The sequence below is a fragment of the Coenobita brevimanus genome, chromosome 22, assembly GCF_032717465.1.
Source record: "Coenobita brevimanus isolate Jiangsu-jjx chromosome 22, ASM3271746v2, whole genome shotgun sequence".
In the NCBI taxonomy this organism is placed as follows: Eukaryota; Metazoa; Arthropoda; class Malacostraca; order Decapoda; family Coenobitidae; genus Coenobita; species Coenobita brevimanus.
In genome coordinates this window covers 39538555-39563554 of record NC_136975.1, presented here as the reverse complement: position 1 = coordinate 39563554, position 25000 = coordinate 39538555, and the positions used below count along the sequence as shown (strand labels likewise).

At 40.7% G+C, this 25000-nt stretch overlaps 1 protein-coding gene across 1 annotated transcript in view; it reads right to left on the bottom strand.

Annotated features, from left to right (window-relative positions):
- LOC145392473 (uncharacterized) overlaps positions 1-25000 on the bottom strand; it is a 196868-nt gene that overhangs the window by 85416 nt on the left and 86452 nt on the right. Inside the window, exon 3 of the mRNA XM_080266869.1 lies at positions 15909-16111. Within this exon, the coding sequence (XP_080122995.1) occupies positions 15909-16111 (203 nt within the window). The remainder of the gene's footprint in view (positions 1-15908; positions 16112-25000) is intronic.

The following is a 25000-nucleotide window of genomic DNA, read 5'->3' as shown; positions in this document are numbered from 1 at the left end:
CCGTAAGGTAATTAAACATCTCTGAAAGAAATAAGAATGAAGTAAGAAAGGAATCATCAGCCAGAAGGGGTTAACGCTTGTCTTGGCTGTAGCGTATTTTCCAGTTTGTCCTGATTATCGCATATTTTTTCTCTTTAAATAGGTTAAAATTAGGTTAGGCGGAATTAGGTTAGGAATGGGTTAGGTTAGGTTAGATGTATAGCTTTGGTTGGTACAAATGTGACAGTTGTATAAATTTATGTATACTGCATTTGGGCATCGTATATTGACTTGAGCTAGCGAGACTGTCTTCTAGTTTGTGTTTCCAGACGGTTCCTTACATATCCTAAAACTGATATATGTACAGTCCTTTCACCTTAACTTGGCCCAGATTTTCGTCCTTATGCAGCTTATTTCGCGTAGTTCGGTGACAGGAAAAGACAAAACTACTGTTCGGCATCCTTTCCATAACACTTCTTCGCGACTGTTACCTTTTTCTAGTGTTAATCTAATGGTCCGACTCAGCAATCAGTATGGAGAAATGTCCATTCTAGGTCAGGTTAGAGTGAAAAGACTGTAGTTATTTTTTTTTTTTTTATAGTAAACAGAAGTGTATCGATTGAATATAATCTTTAAACCCCCCTCACTCTTTAAATCCCCCTCACTCTTTAAATCCCCCTATACTCTTTAAATATTCCAATACTCTTTAAATCTCCCGTATACTCTTTAAATATCCCCTATACTCTTTAAAAAACCCTATACTTTTTAAATACCCCTCTGCTATTTAAATACCCCTATACTCTTTAAATAACCCCTATACTCTTTAAATCCCTTTATACTCTTTAACTACCCCCTATACTCTTTAAATCCTCCTATACTCTTTAAATACCCCTATACTATTTAAGTACCCCTATACTCTTTAAATCCATCTATACTCTTTAAATACTCCCTATACTCTTTAAATCCCCCTATACTCTTTAAATCCCCCTGCCCTTAAATCCAACTATACTCTAAATCCCCCTATTCTCTTTAAATCCCCATATTCTCTTTAAATCCCACCTGTACTCTTTAAATCCCACCTGTACTCTTTAAATCCCACCTGTACTCTTTAAATCCCACCTGTACTCTTTAAATACCTCTATACTCTAAATCCCACATTTTTTTATTTTTTTTTTTACAATCATGAAAGGACAGTTAGAATCGCTGCCATTTTGTCCCCTCCCCTGTACCCAAATTACAAAACATTCATGAACAAGACAAAATATATATACAGGCTCGGTATAAACGCTATCACACACACACACACACACACACACACACACACACACACACACACACACACACACACACACACACACACACACACACTGCGGTAAATATGCACATTCCCCATGAGAATTTTGGCACAGAGCAAAAAGGTAAACACGTACACAGGAAGAATACCTACATGAGGGGCAAAAACCCTGGCTGAAAAAAATACACACACACGCTGAAAAATACACACACACACACACACACACACACACACCACACACACACACACACAGCGGCGGCATTCCACACACGTACATGCAGAAATGCATGCGGAGAGCAGGTTGTTGTGAGCCAGACACCGGTTTACGCACACGACCACACGCACACAGGTACACATGCATAGACACGGAAGTAAATGCGTACATGCTTATATAGCCGGCATGCACATAAACAAGCTCACTCACGTATGCAAATTAAGCTGTACACACACACACACACACACACACACACACACACACACACACACACACACACACACACACACACACACACACACACACACACACACAGGAAGATATACAAGGCCCAGCAAACACGCACACACGTATAAATGAAGACAGCACATGCACCCTACACGCACACATACGTACACGAAAACGAAGGAGAGAGAGAAAGAGAGAGAGAGAGAGAGAGAGTTTACAGCGTGGCCAATGACCCTCTTATGACCCCCTTATCCAGCTCTCGTCTCAGTCATATTTATAAACTTTCTTTACCTTAAGTATTTCTATTAAGTAATTATATTTTTTCTCACATATAATTACTTAACTCACAACCAGATGAGAGTGAAAACTATAGTGAAAAAAGGAAGACAAACTAAATTATTTCTATTATAATGATTTTTAAATTCAGGAAATGGGTTAAGAATCTTGATAGTTACGAAGGCCAAGTCTCGCAGTCTTGCTAGACTTGGTGGAAGACGACGTAGCCAAAATCTCTCTCTCTCTCTCTCTCTCTCATAACCCGAAAAAATAACCTTGTAGTAGCAGTAATAATAAAAAAAAAAAGTCAATGTACTGAGGAGATTTTTGGATATAAATACTGATCAGAAGTCATCGGCATGAGAAGTTTAAATGGAGGCTGAAGAAAATCGTCCGGTGGCAGAGAGAGAGAGAGAGAGAGAGGGAGGGAGGGAGAGAGGATATTGTTTCGTCTCTTTCACTGCGAGATGCTTTCCTTAGGCAGAAGAAAAATCGTCTGAAGGTAACATATAGAGACTGAAAAAGGAATTGGGAGTATTTTTCAGTAAGACAGATGCTTGACTAGATTAACTACAGGCATGGAGGAAATAGTGGTGACTTTAAGAGAGAGAGAGAGAGAGAGTACAATAGTGAAGGATTGAGGGAAGAAGGAAGAGACGAAGCAAAAGAAGGAAGGAGAGAAACAGATGAGTTTGAGGAACGGACTGATGGAAAGAAGCTTGGGTTAAGGGAGAAAGGGCAGGAGGGAGGGAGGGAGGGAGGAGAGAAGGGTGAGAGGAGGAAGAGGGGGAGGGGTAGGGAAGGGAGAGAGGAAAATGATACTGGGGAGGAGTGGAGGGAAGAAGGGAGGGGTGAGGGGCAGGAGGGAGGAAGAGATTTACAAGGCAGAGTGAGTTTCGATTGGATAAAATGGGGAAGGAGAGAGAGGCATATTGAGTGAGTGGAGCAGAGAGGGCGTGAGAGATTTGTGGCAGTGAGAGAGTGAGGGAGGGAGACATGTATACTGTCACCTATCTTTACTTTTGTTGCCCGCACATAGGCTGATTGATAGATACAGTAGACTTTACACACACACACACACACACACACACACACACACACACACACACACACACACACACACACACAGCCATGTACAGTGTGTGTGTGTTCATGTATCTACCTGTTTATCTCGCTATGCTTATGTCCTCATGTGAGCGGATGATCTGTTCGATACACACGGAATATATAGGTAGTTATTGCTTGTTAGATGAATATATTAACATTTTGAGAGAGAGAGAGAGAGAGAGAGAGAGAGAGAGAGAGAGAGAGAGAGAGAGGTGTATGGTGATGGAGGGAGCGAGGTTCATCTGGTCGTGGGGATTACGTGGGTGAGGCTCTGATTGATATGTGGCAAAGATTGCGTTTTGCCTCTCCATATGTGAACCTGTCTGTACGTCTGTCTGTATCTCCATCTGTCTGTGTGTGTGTAGTTCCATTTGTCTGTCTGTATTTCCATCTATACCTGTCTGTCTCTCTGTGACCCGGGGTGAGCGTCAGACTGAAATGTGGCAAAGGTTGAGTTTTACCTACCTGCCTCTCCATCTGTCTGTCTCCCCCCCTCCCCCCCTCTCTCTCTATACGGTAATATTTGTGTGTGTGTGTGTGTGTGTGTTGTTTCTTGGTTAGGTTTAGTTAGCTAAATCTGTCTTCCTGGCTGTTCGTCTGTCGGACCATCTATATATCGTCGTATTCGTTAGCACTATTGTGTATGTCTGTGTCTTCCTGTCCTCTGCTGAATTGCGTAAATGCAGTTTCCGTCGGAATTTTTCGCCATATTCACCTTTTTCTTTTTTTCTTGATAAAATGAGTTTAGTGCCCTCAGTGCGGTATGCCATTATTTTTCAGCGGGAATTCCTAAAATACCAAATGTTTAATCGTTTCTGCCGTCGTCGCCCTGAGTTTTAGATGGTTGTCGTTTCACCTGCACTGTACGTACTTCTGTAATCATACCTGTCATCCTCTTTGTATTAACTTCATATCGTTACCTGCAGACGATTTTGTTCAGCGTAGGAGAGACTTCAAATTAGAGTAATTAGACAGCGTTCATTAACCCTGTCAGTACGAGTGGTCCCTTCAGAGCTGAATATAATCGTCTGGAGGTAGCAAGAATATAGAAAAGTCATCATCATACTGACGACGAGCTTTTGTATCTCACTGTAATTCAGGTCAGACGATTTTATTCAGCTGGGGGGAGAGTAACTTGGGGGGAGGAGGTTCGTTGCTGCCTCTCTTAGCGCTGTTTTTCCACTGGTATTGGGACGCCTTCACGTGGTAGCACCGATATAGCCTGGGGACTCCACTGCCTGGCTATACAAACGTCCCCCAGTCATGTCCCTCAGCGCCCGAAAGGAGGATGGTGGACTGCGGGAGAAGGGAAGATTGAGCCTGCAGTCCACGGGGTTCAAGTTTCAGATGAACCAAGGGCCACAACAACAACGACAACAACAACAGCAGCAGCAACATACAACAAACAACAATAAAAAAAAAACAATCCTTTTCCCATTACAGCTTCCTTTCATTTTCCTATTTGCTTTATTTTTTTCCTGCCTTTTTTTTCCTTCCATCCGATGACGTTTGTATTTTTCAGCTCTTGTTATCGCCAAACGATTTTTATTTATTTTCGTATAGATTTTTGGAAATGAAGGTGTTAGATAGACTTCACCATTTTCCTTTTACTGCCCTGCGTTTCCCCCTAAGCCGTTTCAAATTTTCAGGTGACAAGAATTAAATAAAGTAAATAAGTAAGTTAAGTGCAATATCAGGTGTTTGGACTGAAGGGGTTAATTACTCCGACATTTATTTCCTTCAGGTGTCCTTACCTTTCATCTTACATTTTTCTTAAGTATCTCATTTTAGCGTCATTTTTCTTTTTCAGTTTCTCTTATAAGCGTCATTTTTCTCTCTGCCTTTCTTTTTAAATATGCTGTCTTTCAATTCCCTCCTTCATTTTGCTTCTACCTCTTTTCACTGAATTTTCTCTCTTTCTCACTCACTTCCCTGCTCCACTGGTTTCATTTTTACCCTGTTTTTCGCACCTTATTTTTCTCGTCTTATTTATCTTTTCTGTTCCTCCCTTTCTGCTGCGTTCCTCCTCTGCTTTTCCTTTCTCCCTTCTTCAGTTCTCCCTTCCGCTCCTCCATTCTTCTTTCTCTCCCTCCCTCTTCCTTCTTTTTTCCCATCTTCTTCATATCTTATTTTTTATCTCTTCCTATTCATCTTCCATTTTTTTTTAATTCACTCATGTTGTTCTCTCCGCTGTTCCTTCCACCTCTCTCCTGCTACTCCTTCCTCTCTTCCATTCCTCTCTCTCTTTTTATCCCTCTCCTCTTTTCCTCTTTCCCTCCTCCTTCCTCCATTTTTACAGTATTCTTCACAGTCCCATCGTATTTTCTCTTTCCATCCCTCCATTTCATTTTAAATTTTCCTGTTCCATGTGATCCTTCTCTCTCTCCCATTCTTCCCTCCCCTCTTGTATTCCTCCATCCCTCCCTTCCTCCCTTTACTCTCGTCTTCCTTCCCTCTCACGTATTCCTTCCTCCTCTCTTCTATCTCTCCATTCCGTCTCATATTCCTGCCTTTTGTCTCCTATTCCCCTCTCCCACTCTCTCCTCCCATTTGCTCCTCCTTCCTCCATCTCTCTCTCTTTCCTACCATTTCTCTCCTGTTCTTCTCTCACAGTCTTTCCTCCCTTACTTCCTCCCTCCCTCCCCTTCGTCCATCTCTGTCCCATTATTCTCTCCTCCTCTCCCTTCCTCCTCTTCTCCTTTCTCCCCTTCCCTCCCTCCCCTCTCATTTCGCCTACAATTTATTACATCATTTATCACACTCCCTGTCTCCATCCTTCACTCCCCCCTATCTCTCTAACTCCTCACTTTTTATCTCTCTCTCTCTCTCTCTCTCTCTGGTATAACGTTCCTCTTCCTTTTTCCTTCTGTTTTCTTTAATTTCCATTCGTTTCTTTTTCTTTCTGTTTAAACTTTTCCTCATGGATTTTTCCCCAGTTTTCTTTAGTTTCCCATTCCCCCGTTTCTGCTTCCCGTTTTCTGTATTATTTCACCTTTCCCATTCCAGCGTTTATTATTGTTATTATTACTATTATTATTATTATTATTATTATTATTTTATTCCTGCTGCTGCCAGACGCCGTAACACAACCCGAAATAGACCTGTCAGTAAGGACGGGATTAATAAAGACTATGGCTTGTATTCTTGTGCGGTTAGAAAGCTTACTAACACTTCTTCCTTACCGGTTTATTCCTGATTCTACTCCGTTACTATATTCGTGTGTGTCATGCACGCAGTCTATGTCGATTTGGAAAGATATAAGAAGCAAAAAAGAGGATATTAATGGGTAGTTTGCCAAATAGAAGCTCCCCCCCCCAAAAAAAAGAAGAAGATATCAATGGGTAGTTTGTAAAATAAATTGTTAAGGAAGAGGTGTTAGGGAGCTTAATACTGAACCAAAGTAGGGACCTGTAGCTTAACATGTCGAGTTCTAAAACCTGAATCAAATCATATATCAAAAATTTATTAATAATAAGACGACATAAAAATTAGAGGCCTATAATATTTTCTAATTTCTATACTAATTTTTACCTTTACTTGCCTTCAGTCTTAGTGTGAGTGATTGATTACGTGTAAGTGTGAGTGATTGATTACGTGTAAGTGTGAGTGATTGATTACGTGTAAGTGTGAGTGGTTGATTACGTGTAAGTGTGAGTGGTTGATTACGTGTAAGTGTGAGTGGTTGATTACGTGTAAGTGTGAGTGGTTGATTACGTGTAAGTGTGAGTGGTTGATTACGTGTAAGTGTGAGTGGTTGATTACGTCTGGCATCAAACTATCACCCTTTTCTGTCCAACTCGCTAATACAAAAGTTAACCGAGACTCATAAATATAGGGATAGAGGTAGATACATGAACACGTTTGGAACGTGTGTGTGTGTGTGTGTGTGTGTGTGTGTAAAAAAGTCAAAGGGGGTTAGAAGGGGGGTAGGACAGAAACAAGGCAGGCACACACACACACACACACACACACACACACACACACACACACACACACACACACACACACACACACACACACACACACACACACACACACACACACAGCCGCGATGTGGAGTGAGCCAAGGGCCAGGTTTTATGGAGAGTGACGGGATATAATTGCGCTGGAGATGGGGCAGGTGCCAGGCAGGGAAGGGGTGACAGAGGTAATGGGTAGGACTGGGGAGGAAAGAGAGGACACTGAAGAAATTTAGGAAGAAGGGAGTGTCAGATGGAATTAAAAATGATGATAAAGGAAGGTAGAAAGGAAGGGTGAAAGCAGAGCTGAAGAGTTGAAAGGAAGAAGAGAAACAAGGAGAAGAAGATGAAAAGGAGAGACGAAGTTGGGAAGAAGGAGCAAAGATGGGAAGCAGAGGGGAAAAAAGATGAAAAGGATGTATGAGGTGGAAGAAGGGAAACAGGATGGAGAGAGGTGAAGGTGGGAAGAAAGACGAGCAAGACAGGAGGACTGAAGTACGACAGGTGCGTGAAGGGAAGGGTGGCAGTGGTAATGACAAAGACTCGGGGGAAAGACAGGGAGGTGTAACAGCAGGAAGCAAGTTAAAACGGGGAGGGAAGGATGGAAAGCAAAGGGAAGGAGATGAGAAAGGTGAAAAACAGGAGAGAGGAAGATTAAAAGCGGAGATGAAGGATGATGGAGAAGAGAATATAGTAGGGAAAGACTGAAATTTAAAGATAGAGAATGATATACAGAGGAGAGAGGAGGATGGAAAAAGAGACATAGAGGAAGGAGGACAATATGCCCAAGACAGGTGAAAAGAGGAGAAAGGATGGTATTAGTACCTGAGTGAGGGCAGGAACGGGGCGGCAGGTACAGGGGTGGACGGAATGGGTTTACGGTGGAATGGCCTGGATACTGCATTGGTTGGGTTTATTGATCATTATACTATATGTCTCACTATTGGTACATAGAAGCATCAACCATCCACTCCCATGATACAGTGATACCTTCATGTGACTGCACTGAGTAACAAGTCATACTCGTATGGTTTCCTGTAGCCAAAGAAAACATTTGCAACTTTGGGCGGTAGCGATATAAGCAAATGGGTACTCCACCTAGTTCAGGGCGCACCAAACGGGGTGTGACCTACAATGTTTATATGTAGCCTACATATACATATATATAAGGTATATGTATACTGTATATATATATATATATATATATATATATATATATATATATATATATATATATATATATATATATATATATATATATATATATATATATATATATATATATATATATATATATATATATATAATGTCGTTCATCCTTCTGTCTCTCTGTTCATCATACGTAGCTCTCTCCTCCTGCCTTCTTCTTCTCTGCACCTTTCCTTTTCCCTCCGTCCATCAAGAGGAAGTCTCTCCTCCCCCTCGCCTGCCTCCATCCATCAGAGGGAAGCCTCACTCCCCGTAATCAGTGTCACCTGCTTAATTAGGCATTCATAGACAGGCATTTGCTGGCCCGCCTGAGTGACGCTGCGGGTAGGGAGGTGGGGTGTGAAGGCCCAGGGGAGGAATAAGGGAGGGGGGAGAAGGAGGGAGAGATAAAGGAAGAGAAAAGCTGTGGGGAGGGGGAAGGAGGGAGATGAAAGGTGAGGGAAAGGGTCGGAGGAGCGGTAAAGGGAGAGGAGATGAGAAGAATAAAAGGAAAGGAATTGTGAGAGTTAAAAGGAGAGGAGTGGGGAAGAGAAAGGCTGAGAGGAGAATATGAAAGTCCAAAGAAGGATTGAGAGACAAGGAGAAGATGATGGGGGAGGGAAAGGAGAACGGGAGGGAGTAGAGAGGGAGAGAAGAGGGGTAAGGGGAGGAACTGAGATGGGAGAGGGAGAGACTGAGGGATGACGCGGAGAAATGACGGGAGGGATGAGGAGAGAGAGGAGAGGCAAAGAGGAATGAGGGAGTGGGGAAAGAGGGAGAATAAAGAGGGAGGGATTGAATTGGAGGAAGAGGAGAGTGGGACAGTGGTAGGGATAGAAGAGGAAGCAGGGAGTTGAAACGGAAGGGAGAAAAATGACAAACAGATAGGGAGATTGAGAGCAGAGAGGAAGATGGAAAGCGGTAGGTAGGAGCCAAGAAGAGAGAGAGAGAGAGAGAGAGAGAGAGAGAGGAGTAAAACAGGCCTGACAGGATGATATAATAAGGGGAGATGATTACAAAAATGGGAGGAGGAAGAAGGGAGTAATGATGAAAGGAGAAAAGCAAGGAGAAACTAATTAGAGAGAGAGAGAGAATAATGATGCTGATGATGAAAGGGGAGGAGAGGCAAGGAGAAATATAATTAGGGAATGTGATGAATGGTAGGAGAGAGAGAGAGAGAGAGAGAGAGAGAGAGAAATAAGTAAAAGAAGATAAAAGGAGGAATATTAGAAGAAAAGAGGATATAAAGGGAGAGGAAGAAAATGAAATAAAGGGAGAGAGATGATAGAAAGGAGGAAGAGAGAATATTCAGGAGAGGAAAGAGGTGGTGGAAGAAGGGGAGAGAGAGAGAGAAAGAGAGAGAGAGAAAATATGAGAAAAGACGCAGACCCTGAGATGCAACGAGGAAGAGAGGGGAAAGCCTACGCCGAAATCGTAATTATTTGATAAAACATGCCAGCCTTCAGGGAGGAGAGAGAGAGAGAGAGAGAGTTGCCAGGCACAACAAACCTCTTCGGACAGCAGTTATTTTATTTCCACCGTTTTCTAGTAATAGCCCTCTGAAAATCCGTGATCTTGCTTATGACTTTTCTAGGTCACTCAGGGTCAGTGGTCGTGGTGCCAAATGAAAGCCCATGTGAGTCTTCCTGTATCTTGATAATAGTAAATATCTCTATCTTCAACCAGTTTCGAGTTATAGCCCTCCTGAGTATCCGTGACCTTGAGTTTGACCTTTCAGCCTCACTTAAGGTCAAAGGTCATGGTACCAATTAAAAACCCATGTGGGACTTCCTACATGATGAAAACAGTAAATATCTCTCTATCTTCAACCAGTTTCGAGCTGTAGCCCCTTGAATATCCGTGACCTTGAGTTTGACCTTTCATGGTCACTTAAGGTCATAGGTCATGGCACCAATTAAAAGCTCACGTGGAACTTCTTTTGACCTCGACCAAAAACAATACCTCGCCCGGACGGACAAGGTAATCACAAAGAACAAGAGGTAAAAGGAGAGGAAAGGGAAAACATAAGAGACGAGAAAGAAGAAAGAGATAATACACGCAGAATTAGAAAGCATCAAGGAAAAAAATTTAGGCTATAAGAAAAGATACGAGAAGCAAAATGAGAAAAGAGAAAGAAAAAGAGAAGGGAGAAAAGATAACATTTACAGATGAGAAAAGTGTAAAGAAAGGTAAAATGAGAAACGGTATAGAAAGACAGGAGAAGAGACAGCACCAGCAGAATAACAAACGAGAAGGAAAAGGAGAGAAGAGAAAGAAACCAGAAAGAAAAAGAGAGGAGAAAAGAGATCACAAAAAAAAATGTAAAAAGAGAAGGGAGAAACAGAACACCAACCAAATAAGAAACGAGAAAAAGAGAGAGGAGGAAAGAGATCACAGACGAAATGAGAAAAGAGAAAGGAGAAAGACAGCACCGCAAAATAAGAAAATAAGACTCGGAAATGAAATAGAGAGAGAGGATAAAAGACATTACGAGAAAAAGGAGAAATACAGCACCTAAAAATCGAAAATGAAAAAAGAGAGGATAAAAGGGATCACAGGCGAAATGAGAAAAGACAAAAGAGCTGAGGATAAATGAGACGCAGAGGGGAAGCCAACTCTAAGATCATAATGAATAGATAAAACACTCCAGCCTTCGGGGAGGGAGGAGAGAGAGAGAGAGGAAAAAGATAAGAGACTGAGAATGACGAGGGAATCGAGGAAAAGGAAAGCGTGAGAGTTGATGAAGCTGAGGAGGGTGAGAGGCGTACCCTTGACCACACACACACACACACACACACACACACACACACACACACACACACACACACACACACACACACACACACACACACACACACACACACACACACACACACACACACACTTTAATATCAGTTTATTTATGTTTGGAAATGTATTGATAAAAGCGTGACTGTAAACTTAGCTTCTTCATTCCCTGGACTTAACTTTCGCCTTATTCATGCTATTGCCAATCACTTCTATTTAGCTCAAGTCATTTTTCTAAGTAGCGGGGTTAGATGCAGTCTTCATCAACCTCCTTCACTACTAAGATGTCCTAAAATAAAAGCAAAATCGTGTTGCATCAGTAACTTTAAAATTCTTGCATTGTTATTGTTTCCTCTAAGCGTGAAGCCGATGGAACCACAGGCTGACGATGCCCCTCTCCAGCAGTCCACCATCCTCCTTTCGGGGAATAAGGAGGGAGTTGAGGGACGCTTGCCTAATTGGGTAGCTCCGCCGCCCTGTTATAGCGTTGCCACCACGTGAAGGCGCTCCTCATCACCAGCACCGTAAACGCAGATAAATGTATACACTAGCGCTGGAGGGCGGTAGAGTTTGACAGGATGACAGAATATTGAGAAGAGGACAAAAATAAAAGTTAATTGGGGAGGGAGGAACAAAGCGGATTAGATTAAAGGAGAAAATAAAAATAAAATATGGAGGAAGTTTGTTGTTGGAAGGTGGAGTAAAGGAAGGGGATGGGTGAATATCAACCCTTTACTCGTAGCTACGATTTTTTTTTTTCAGTTTATTTTTGCTGCTGCCAGACGATTTTGTTCAGAGTAAAAGTCCTTTCACCACCATGACTTGTTTTTAATTTTTTGTTGTACCAGACGATTTTTTTCGTATTAAACCTCCTTCTCGTATATAAGGGGTTATTGAGGGCTGTATCAAACCCCTCCAAAGCTGAATAAAATCGTCTGGATGTAGCAGAAATATAAAACACATCCTTTGGCAGAAGGTAGGGAAGGGAAGGGGGAAACAAAGCGGATTAGAGATTGTTTATGAAAAAAAAGGGAAAAAATCTGCAGGAAGGAGGTGGATTTAAGGAAGGGAAGAATTAATGTTAACACCTTTAGATCGAGGACTTTATTGTATATTTAATTCTAGATGATGAAAAATGTAATTAGGGTGAGAAGTGGAAGAATCTTGAAGGCTGTGTTGTAAAGTCAAAATTGGAAACAGACTTAAAGGAAACGTTATCAGGAAGAAAAGATATTGTGAGGAAGGAATAATTCAGTGAGACATGGAAGTAAAATAATGCATACAAGACTGAGAGGAAGCTGTAAAAAAAGGTAATTCAGTAAGGAATGTTAAAAATCACCAAGAAAATGCCCCCCCCCACACACACACACACACACACACACACACACACACACACACACACACACACACACACACACACACACACACACACACACACACACACACAGGCATGAAATATAAGAACCATTAAGAAAATACAACACACACACACACACACACACACACACACACACACACACACACACACACATTAAATATAATAAACATTAAGAATATAAAACACACACACACACACACACACACACACACACACACACACACACACAGCCATGAAATATAAGAACCAAAAAGAATATACAACACACACACACACACACACACACACACACACACACACACACACACACACACACACACACACCAATAAATATAAGAACCATTAAGAATATACAACACACACACACACACACACACACACACACACACACACACACACACACAGCCATGAAATATAAGAACCATTAAGAATATACAACACACACACACACACACACACACACACACACACACACACACACACACACACACACACACACACACACACACGCACGCACGATCTACCTCTCCTCCCAGCCCTACATCGATTTGCTGACATAATCCCACTCTATCAAATGGGCTAAAGGAAAGGCGTAATTTATTTATGAACCGCAGGACGGGCTAGGCATCGCTAATGAAGGCCCTGTAATAAGAAAAGAATGCGAGAGGGGAAAACTCAGCATCAGTAGCGTTTTTACCCCCTGGCGGGACCTTTAGTTACTATCTATCTATTTATCTGTCTGTCTATCTATCTGTCTATCTGCCTGTCTGTCTATCTGTAACTAAACGCCTTAATCCCGTAAGGAGTGGCCACAAACAAATCGCCTACTTGTCACCCTGTCCCCTACCATTACGCCGCTCTTCCCCCAACTCACCCCCTCCCTCTCTCATATACCTACTGTCTATCTCTCTATAGCCAGACGCCCGAATCCCATAGGGGTGGCCACACACTAATCGCCTTCATATCGCCCTGTCGCCTACCATTACCCCACCTTCCGCCCAGCTCACAATCCTCTCTCATATAGCACTCCATCCCTTCATATTTAATTACGCTGGGTGGAAATATCGTGTGGGGATTAAAAAAGAGGATTTCATGATGGCAAAACGGATTAGCTCATTAATTAACCCGACTTTTTAGTGTATTAATTGGGTCCGCCGGGATGCTGTTATAAAGGCTAGACGAGCATTTTCTTAATTACCTAAGCCAAGAAAGTCAGGGCTTTGTCTTGGTTTCTTGTTTTGCTGTCTGTCTGTCTATCTCTGTCTGTCTGTCTGTTTGTCTGTCATTTAGAGGCCAAAAACTATCATATGGAATTGCATTAGATTTTGAATAATGATTGAATAACATGAGAGGAGCAAGTGACTAAATTTTGGCCAAAAAAAAGAAGGGGGGGGGTCAGAGGTGAAAGGGTCAAGGTCATGAAAAATTTGAGAGGGGGGGGGATGCTGCCTTTGCGGAGGTATGCACTCTCTGTATGCACCTGTTGAGTAGGTAATTAACTCCACCCCGAGCAGGTGTAATCGCCATTTTGATTCTCTTGGATGATATTTCTCGTAGTGAAGTTGTTTATGTGAAAAACTGGGAGAAACAACAGCAACTTCAAGCTTTTCTTTGTCTGTCGTCCCACTTCACATCGAACTGATTTTCCTTAGTAAGATGTCGTAGCAGTGAACGTTTGAACCTATTTTCCTTAGCAAGCTATTGTAGTTCTGAACGTGCGAACTGATTTCTGAACGTACGAACTGATTTCTCTTAGCACTTTGTCGTAGCTCTGAACGTACGAAGTGATTTTCCCTAAGATGTCGTAGCTCTGAACGTACGAACTGATTTTTGGACGCACGAACAAACTTTCCCTTACCAAGAAATCGCAGCTCTGAACGTACGAACCGATTCTCCTTAGCAAGATATCGGAGCTCTGAACGTACGAACTGATGTCTGAACGTACGACCAAACCTTCCCATACTAAGAAATCGTAGCGGTGAACGTATGAACTGAAATCCTTTAAAAATTGTCGTAATTGTAAACGTCTTAACTAATTTCCCAGGAGCCACGTAATCACAATTATAAAACGTCTTGGGGGAAAAACGACACACCTAGTTAGTAGCCAAAATAATCAACTCCTACTTTGATTTTTTATTTTATTTTATTTTTATTTTGAGTCTGTTTAGTATTTTGTGGTTTTGAGTGTAATTCCACATGAGAAGAGGATATTATTAGTATTGTTATTGTTGTTGTTATTATTATTGTTATCATTATCATCAGTCATTATTATTATTATTATTATTATTATTATTATTAGCGGTAATAGTAATAGCAGTAGTAGTAGTAGTAATAGTAGGCTAGTAATAGTAGTAGTATTGACTAATTTCATTGACTCTAAAGAAAGGAAGAGAATGAAATAGTGACTTCCGCACTAGAGTACGCGTAGATAGTAAGTAAATATTAAGAATGTATGGGTGTTTTATATATCGGTATATTACACACACACACACACACACACACACACACACACACACACACACACACACACACACACACACACACACACACACACACACACACCTCCAAGACAGACTAACCAAACACACACATACTCAATAACTTTCTATTATTAAAATCACATAGAAAACTCACCAACTTATTTATCCATCCCCACCGATAAATAAGTAATGATAAGTAGATAATGAACATCGTAGATAAAAAATAAATAGAGGTAGTGAAGTCAGGGGCCTCAAATTACCTCACTAATTTATCATAGCGGTCGGGAAAAGTCGGTAGTGTAAAGCGGGGAAAAGTTGGGTAATGAGCTGGCCAGGTTGCTCATTTCCACGGTGAGATAAAGTAGCCTGACCAACTTTTCAGATAGGTCACACGCTCTCTCTCTCTCTCTCTCATACACACACACAAAGATCAGTCAGGTGTGAACGTAAAAAGAAATGGTAGCATAAACAATTTCCGGACCCTGCATCTCCATAGAACCTCCATTTGAATCTAAAAGGCACCACCAAGAGGGTCGTTCCCCCGTTTACCCCTTACACGCTGGCCATCACGCACTCTAAACTCTTCCCTCGCCATTATCTCGACCAGGGAAGTGAAATCTGGCAATGTGCGAGCGTAGAGTTTCTTGATCTTTCCTCACTATCCCCATCGATTATTATTATTATTATTATTATTATTATTATTATTATTATTATTATTATTGATGGTCAGAAAGGTGGTTGGGGCTCTAGAAACTGTGGTTCATGATTCTCCCCTTCCACTGCGTTTATCTTGTGGGATTAGTGTCGATGTAGTCATTTTCTCGGTTATGACTGTTAAAAAAAATGTTATTGCGTATGGATAGTGAAGTGATGAGATACTTACCTAATGATTTTTGCTAAGTGTTGAGGCGATCCGAGGTCATCAATTAATGGATTAGCGAAGTCAGCCAGAATAAACTCTAAAATTATCATCATCATGGAGGAACGAGGAGCATAAATTTAGTGAATAAACACCTACCTAAAGAGTTGTCGTAAGCGTTGATGTGTTCTGAGGTCATGAACTGGTGTACTAGCGCCGTCTTGCCCACTCCCGGCGCCCCCAGCATCACCACTCTGTAGGGCGTGACCATCTCCGACGCGGAAGACGCCTGGGAGGATGCTGCGGAGGAGGCGGCAGACGTGGCTAAGGAGCAGGGGTGAGACCAGGCGCATCCGTCCGTGCTGTTGGCAGAGGGATGGGTGTTGTCAGTGTTGGCAGGAGGGATGGTAGTGTTGGCAGGGGGATGGTAGTGTTGGCAGGGGGATAGGTGTTGTTAGTGTTGGCAGAAGGGATGGTAGTGCTGGCAGGGGGATGGTAGTGTTGGCAGGAGGGTAGTGCTGGTTGGTGGGAGGGATGGTAGAGTTGGCAGGGGGAGGTAATGTTGGTAGGAGGAGGGTAGTGTTGGCAGGGGGTAATAATAATAATGATAATGGTAGTAGTAGTAGTAGTAGTAGTAATAATAATAATAATAATAATAATAATAATAATAAATATTTCACGAAGGAAGACGAGAGCTTAGGATTGTAGGGGAGGAAGGGCTGATTAGGCTAAGTAAAAAGAAGAGATGCTTTTGTTGCGTGAGAAAGGTTGAGTGGTTAAAGAAAGGAGAGAGAGAGAGAGAGAGAGAGAGAGAGAGAGAGAGAGAGAGAGAGACGGGATAATTTATCCTATGCTGTAATATATATTTTCTTTTTCCAGGTAAGTGTGAAGAAACAAGAGGCGGGGAAAGAAAGAGGAAGGAAGGATTCAGGTTAGGAGAGAGAGAGAGAGAGAGAGAGAGAGAGAGAGAGAGAGAGCAGGTTAACCTTTACGGCCTTCGGCTTTCTTTTTATTTTTTCTTATAATCTCCAGACGATTTTATTCACCCGAAAAGAGACATCAAACTGTGGCCTGGAGGGTTTAGGTTCGGCCTTCCCTAACCCCTCCACTCCCAGGGTATTTTCTCAAGCTGAATAAAATCGTCCGGGGGTGGCAGGAATGAAGAGGACAAACTCGGTCCAAAGGAATTAAGGGCGAATCGTAGAACTTTAAAAGAAAGTGAGATAATATATGGAGAATATCGATACAAGAGAGCTTAGAAATTAGAAAGTTAGCTAGTCTTGAGAATGGCATTAGGAGATAGGTGAGAATTTTGAAAAGAATTTAGTCTTGAGAATGGCGATACAAGAGAGCTTAGGATTTGGAAGGGAAGTTAGCTAGTCAGGGAAGAAAGGAAATGGGAGAGAGCTGCCTGATTTACAAGGGACCCTAGTTATGTGTAGGGGACTGGGAAGTATTGGTGAATTATGGAAATGGCTGCATAGAATAGACAAAGGGAGGGTGGTTGGTGCTGCGTGATGGAAGAGAAGAGAATATGGTTAACTTTTAAGACAGTAAAAGGTGGTGTGAAAAGATGAAGGGAATATATTAAAAAATATATATATATATATATATATATATATATATATATATATATATATATATATATATATATATATATATATATATATATATATATATATGGTTAACTTCATGGCAAAAAATAGTAGAATGACAAGATAAGGGGAAAAATTTCAGCATTTCAGGTAATAAAAAGTGGAATATATATAAAAAAAAGAGGATTTACAGAGTGAGTAAGATGTTCGAAGATACTGGGTATCTTGCACAGTCGTGGACAAAAGTTTCGATACACTTTAATGCGGTAAACTATGAGAGGGTGAACAGTGAGTTTCGAAACCGAGTGAAGCAGTATTCGAAGCTCAGGAAATTGTTCATATTATTGTGTAAGAGTTTCGAAAATTGTTGAACGAAAAACAGGAACAATATCATTCTTAACACCTGTCCATGTGAATTTGTTTTATCATCGTGTTTTTTTCAATAGACTCAATATCCGGTCTGTGTAATTGCGTTAAATCACCCCAGGCTTTAATTATGATGTGAAACAAATATGCATGACACTTGTTAATGATTGGAAAGTAATTTTGCATGACATTTTCCGACGGGGCTAAAATTAAAAAAAAAATAATAATAATAATCCATGAGACTAGGTAATATGCAGGTAATTAGGTTTTCCGGTCGCGTTTGTTTACTTATTTCAGAGAGAGAGAGAGAGAGAGAGAGAGAGAGGTGGGGGGGAGGTTAATATGAAATCCACACACGATGCTTATATTGAAAAGAATTGTTTACTGTTTGTCTGTGGCTTTACCTGGATAGAAATTACACACACACACACACACACACACACACACACACACACACACACACACACACACACACACACACACCAGCAGCAGCAGCAGTAAGAGGTTCCGGAATTGATGAGAACAGTAAATGTGTTAGACTGTGTGTGTGTGTGTGTGTGTGTGTGTGTGTGTGTGTGTGTGTTTATGTGAGAGAGAGAGAGGGGGAGAGAGAGAGGGAATATGAAAGTCTTGCGGGTAATGAGAAAGCAACAATTATAAAGTCAACAAACAAGGGATTGAGTTCCAAATGGGATAATTAGACTGAACAGAGACCCAGAGGCAATAATAAGCAGGGAGGAAGGGAGGAAAAAGAGTTAATTAGCAAGTGAAGCAAAACTGAGAGGAAGGGTGATTAAAAACGAGAGGTGAGGTGGGGTGCTGAGAGAGAGAGAGAGAGAGAGCGGATACCTGAATGCATTGTGATGTGAAACAAAGAACATCATTGAAAGGTGATATTGGACGAGCATGTGAGGATGAGAGGGGTGGGGGAGTGTGGTAGCCGGAAATTGAATTGGCAGATGAAGGTAGTGGCAGAGAGAGGAGGATAGATTAATATAAAGAGTTTTGCTGGCGAGAGGAGGGAGGAAAGAATGTGGGAGAGAAGAGGAGGAAAGAAGAAGAACTGACAGGTATTTTTGTTGGAGGGATAATGTACTGGTAGGCGGAGAGGGGGGCAGAACGAGGTTATACAGTATATACCTATCTATCTATCTATCTTTATCTATCTACCTGTCTATCTATCCATCTATCTGTCTGTCTATCTACATATATACACACATATCGCTTAACCAATATATATTTCCATCATCCTGTCCATTATTTTTTACATTTGGATACAGAAATCATTATTTGTTAGGTTATATAATATTGCATAGTATATATTCTTCATGTACATGTATAATTCAACGATAACTTAAAAGAAAAATGTAACTCTGTAGTATAAAACGTTAAACACATACAGAGAGAGAGAGAGAGAGAAAGAGAATATAAGGGTAGACAGTAGTGGTCCACAGGATTATATGGCGAGACTGGGGATCAATGAGGTATGCAGGGCCTAGGGCAGGGGTGGGGCAGGAGGGGGGGGGGCAAGAGGCACTCAGAGACGAGGAAATGGGAGATACACACAGACATTCCGTAGTTGGGATATTAGGGCGGAAGGCAAGTGACCCTTCTCACACACACACACAAAAGAGCGCGCGAGGAAATAAGAAAAGGAACGAAGAATAGAAAGGAAATGATAGAGTAAACGAAAGAATGGAGATTAAACACACACACACACACACACACACACACACACACACACACACACACACACACACACACACACACACACACATAGATAGATAGATAGATCGATAGATAGATAGATAGGCAGACAGATAGATTAATAGACTGAGCGATAGGACAGATTCGTGAATTATGAAATTAATAGATAAATGGATGGGTGGATGGATACATATTAGGTAGGTAGGTTGACATATACATCGATAAATCTAGTAGTACGTAATAAATATCTATCGTAATATCTGTCTATCTATCTATCTATCTATCTATATAATGTATGTATATAAAACTGTATATAAAATCGAGGGCATCGTCGTCATTTTTACTGTACAGACAACCAGGAAATTCTATGTAAATTTTTTGTCGCTCTGTCAGTGTCGATTTTTCACGCGCGATTAAAAAAAAGATAAATTCTTAATGTTAGGTGTGCGTGTGACACGGCGAGAGATAAAATATTCAGCAGACACGCGATTATTCCCTGCTACCGGATAGGCGACAAATTAGCAGGGAGGAAATGAGCGGAGGAATGGCCAGGCCTCATATTACCAGAGAGGAAATGAGTGAAGGAATGAGTAGTGATAGGTAGTGAAGGCAATGAATAGAGAAAAGAGTAGTTGATGAAGAGAAGAGGAAATGAGTGAAAGTGTGAGTAGCTGACCGAGAGAGGGGGAAATGAGTGAAGAGATAGGTAGTTTACAGGTAGAGGAGGAAATGAGTGAAGGCATATATATTTATCTAGGAGGGTGAAAATTGAATGAGGGGAAAGGAAAACCAAGAGTGAAAATTTTTGAGGAGAAAGAGTGAGCAAGACTGCCAGATGTGTTTTAATTTGTTTATGGTTAAGCAGAAAAAGATAATTACTGTAACTTTAATAATTAAAAAAAAAGGTTTACTGAAATGAAGGCTAAAAGTTAATCAGTTCAGCCTCATTACCGTAGATTAGGGCAATTAGGAAGCGTTAATTACCTACTGGGAAGGGCAGTTCATTAATATTAATCTTATACCTAATATTTCTCGTATAAAAAAATACTTATAGGTGAAATAAATGTTAAGAAAATTGTATAGACGCTGCTTGTGGTTTTTAAAAGGAAATTTCAAGATTACTTTTGAATGAGGAAATCTCTCTCTCTCTCTCTCTCTCTCTCTCTCTCTCTCTCTCTCTCTCTCTCTCTCTCTCTCAGCAGCTTAACCTTTTCAGTCCAGACACATCTCTTCTGCAGTTTGCTTTGCCCCATTATAATATTTTTCTAAGATATACCTTTTACTGGAGGGTTAAAATAATCTTCATTAACCCCTTCCCTACCTGAATATTAAAGTGTGGGACTGTCATCAGGTAGAAAGATAAAAGAACGTCAATAATCTGTGTTTATTTTACTCGATTTTATGATTCATTTTTGTACCGGAGTTGTTCATTGAAGTGTCATTAACATCTGGGGTTGCAACGCAGTAATGAGATTGCAGTGCGTTAACCTTCTCAATGTTGATTCTAGTACTATACTGACCTAATGATTCCACACGATTTTCAAACTTTTTTTTTTTTCTTACTATAACCTGGCCTGAAGTTACCTTGGTGTTGAGCTGTATCAGTAGATTAACTCTAGAATTTGGCGTTAGTCACGAAGAAGTGCTGTAGAAAGGATGTAGAGCCATTGCCACTGAACCATTTTTTAGAATACACGTTTTACCATGGGCTAAAATTGCCATCTCTCCTTCTTGAATGCTGAGCTGTAACAATTTATTAACTAGATTATGGTGATTGGAAAGGATGTGGAGCCACAGCATTGTCTTTTTCTCCCACTGAGCTAGTTTGTAATGCTCTTTGTACTCTAACGTGACCTGAAATTGCCATCTCTCCATCCTGACTGCTGAGTTGTAACACTAGAATGTGGTGCTAGTAACGAAGAAGTGCTGTGGAACGGATGTAACCCCATAGCATTGTCTTTTTCCACCACTACTTGAAATAAACTGCAAAGCTTCGAAAATCTCTAAGTCTCAGACACCCCTCCCCACTCTATGTATCTGTCTATCTATCTGTCTATCCAGTCGTCCTCACCTCAGCCACCCTCTTTGCAACTTCTCCCTATTCATCAGTCACTGTCCAAACTAATCAGACGGTCCACAGGTGCAATTACGATTCAGCTTTACCTGTCTCTTCCCGGTCTTTTCGATTTGGGACATGGAGACGATAAGATGGCAGTGGTGTTGATTGACCAATGATAACGATTTTTTTTTTTTATTATTATTATTATTATTATTGTTGTTGTTTATTTGTATTTTCTCTGACTTGGTGATGTTTTCTTCATTCGGTTCTTCCTATCTCCATTTCTCTGTCTGTATAACGCAGATATGAAATACATCAGCAAGAGTTTTCATTCTAGATTTACTGTTGCCTTTATTAGTGTAACGATGGACAGAGACAGTGCATTTTAAAGCCTACTGCAGGGAAATGTAACAAAATAAATGTGTATAATGAACAATGATTTATTTATTTATTTATTTTTTATTTTCATTACAGCAGTTCTGAGAGGGTGACAGGGGTATTTTTTTTTTATAACCTCCTGCGCTACGATGACATAATATTTTGGTGTATTCTTGATGCCTCCAGGGAAAGATTTTATTAAACTTCGGTGTAATGTTAAAAAGTAGTTGGATAATGAAGGCAATATTTAACCACAGAGTTTGAAAAGTGATCCCAAAGCTGAATAAAATCGTCTGAGAGAGAGAGAGAGAGAGAGAGAGAGACGTCCCTCCTAAAAGCTATATACGCTCTTTAATAACTTCTTTAGTCCATATCCTCAACAGGGAGGAGGAAAGAGGAAAAAAAAAACTTATATATAAACACTCCAAGCAGTGCAGTATTAAAACCAGTAAAATCAAGATACAAACGAACAATACTTTTCAATTACATTTTTTTTTTTCACTTCCTCATTAAGGCCGATACAATGAAGATACGCGCAGACAATGCTTTTTAATTAAACTTTCTCCCACTTCTGTTACCTCAAGAAAAAAGAGACAATTGGAATTAACAATGAAACTTTAGGAAACAATAAGACAGGTGAAGAAAGCATTTTAATTACACTATTCTCGAAGAAGGAAAATACAGGCAAGTGAAGAAAGCTTAAGGGATAAAAAGTCACAGGTAAAAAAAAAAAAACTTAATGAAAATATAAGGCACAGGTGGGGAAAGCTTAAGTAAAATATTAGACACAGGTAAAGAAAGTTTTGTTAAATTACGCCTTCACCCAACAAGGAAAATAAGGACACAGGTGAAGAAAGCTTAAGGAAATTATCAGACACAGGTGAAGAAAGCTTAAGGAAAATATCAGACACAGGTGAAGAAAGCTTAAGGAAAATACAAGACAGGTGAAGAAAGCTTAAGGAAAATATAAGACAGGTGAGGAAAGCTTAAGGAAAATATTAGACAGGTGAAGAAAGCTTAAGGAAAATACAAGACAGGTGAGGAAAGCTTAAGGAAGATATAAGACACAGGTGAAGAAAGCTTTTTAATTACACTTTCTTTCCCCAACACCACCATTAGGAGTCAGCATCGGGAGTCTCCAAGGCGTCCATATGAGTGTCTTAAGAGCGCCCCTTCTCCCTGATTTCCCCTTCTCCCTTATTTCCAGCCATTAAGACATAAAAAAGATACCTTGCTTTTACTGTGAGCTCCTTGGCTGACTCTCTTCCTCCCCTCTCCCCAGTGAGGTGTTAAGGGGGAGCTGCGAGAGAGAGAGAGAGAGAGAGAGAGAGAGAGGTCAAAGAAGGAAGATAGGTATATGAAGCGATAGATGGAGAGGTAGATGGATAGGCAGCTAGTAAATAGAGAGATAGGCAGGTAGGCAGGCAGGAAATCGGATAGGTGTTAGCAGGTGGGCAGGTAGATAGACTAATAGACAGGTAAATAGATATGTAAAAAGACAGAAGGACAAAGTGTGTGTGTGTGTGTGTGTGTGTGTGTGTGTGTGTGTGTGTGTGTGTGTGGACTTATACAGAGGGAGAGACTTGTCAGGGATGATTATAAGAGTAAGCATTTGAGGGGAGAGTTTCAAAGCAATATTGAGAGAGAGAGAGAGAGAGAGAGAGAGAGAGAGAGAGAGGTATAATGTAGATGGAGGCAAAAAATAAATGAAGAATGTAGGCCTGTGAGGGAGATTTTTTTTTTTTTTTTTTTAACGAGTGAAGTAAAAGGATACACGACGGGAAGACAGAGAGAGAGAGAGAGAGATAATCAGTAGTTACGCGGTGATTATGGAGAGGAGAACAAGAGGAAAAGAGGAGGTGAAGAGGTGTAAGCGAGGCAGAACTAACCTGTTAATCTGGGAAAAGAGTCAGGCGAAAAGAGAGAGAGAGAGAGAGAGAATAATTAAAACAGAAGAGGGGAAAAAAAATGCAATAATATCCACTGATGATGGTCGAAAGGATAGTGAGAGAGTTTTAGAAGCGGAGAGAGAGAGAAAGTAAGAGAGAGGAAGAAAGAAAAGAGAAAATGTTAAGTGAAGCTGTGCGGATGGAGATGAGAGAGGAAGAGGAGATGATGCGCTGTGGATGAGGAGGTGAGAGGAAGAGAAATGATAAAAAGAAGATAACAGAAGGGGAAGATTGGAGATGAAGTTTAGGACACACTGAGGTGGCCTGTTGATCTTAAAATAACGAAGGGTAGAGAGAGAGAGAGAGAGTTGATGATAGGATTTTAATAGGAAGAGAAGACATAAAGAGAAGTTAAAGAGGCGGAAATGACTTGCTGGTCACGAAGAGAGAGAGAGAGAGAGAGAGACTCATTGTGGATGGAGAGGACATTAAGAGGGAGTAAGCGAGGCAGAACCGAACTTTTAATCTGGGAAAAGAGTAGGGGTAAGAGAGAGCAGAAAGAGGAAGTAATAAAGAGAGGGAAGAGAGAAAATGTGTAGTAATGCAGTGATTATGGAGAGAAATTAGAAAGGAAGAGAGGAAGTGAGGGGGAATTAAAGAGGTAGGAAACAATTGGAGAGAGAGAGAAAGAGAGAGAGAGGGAGAGAGAGAGAATGGGGAAAAATACTGAGATGAATATTTGAGAGAACAAAAATAGCGAGAAAATAAACTGAGATGATTATTGGAGAGAGAGAGAGAGTGAGGAGGGGGGGTACACTGAAGTAAAATTGTCAGTCCAGTGCAAAAATTAATAATTAAAAAAAAATCAAAGGGAGGTGGATAGGAACGCATATAGAACGATGGAAAGAAGAGAGGAAGAAATTATAGTAGGTAAGAATCGGTAGTACCAACAAATACGCAGTAGTAAAAATTAGGATTTAATAGTATTGATTAAAATGGTATAATAATAATAATAATAATAATAATAATAATAATAATAATAATAATAATTCCACCCCCACACTCATATTCCAACCCACCTTTCCCTTCGTGGCTGAAATTTTCCTCATTCACTCAGTGCAAATCTCGCCAAACTCCGTCGATCAATCCGGCTTAGCAAACTCACGTCATTAGGAAAACCAGGCTCAGGTGGACGAAAATTATTTGGATAGGAGTCGAAAAGCTGTGGATTTAGTATAATGAGTGATTATTATTGAT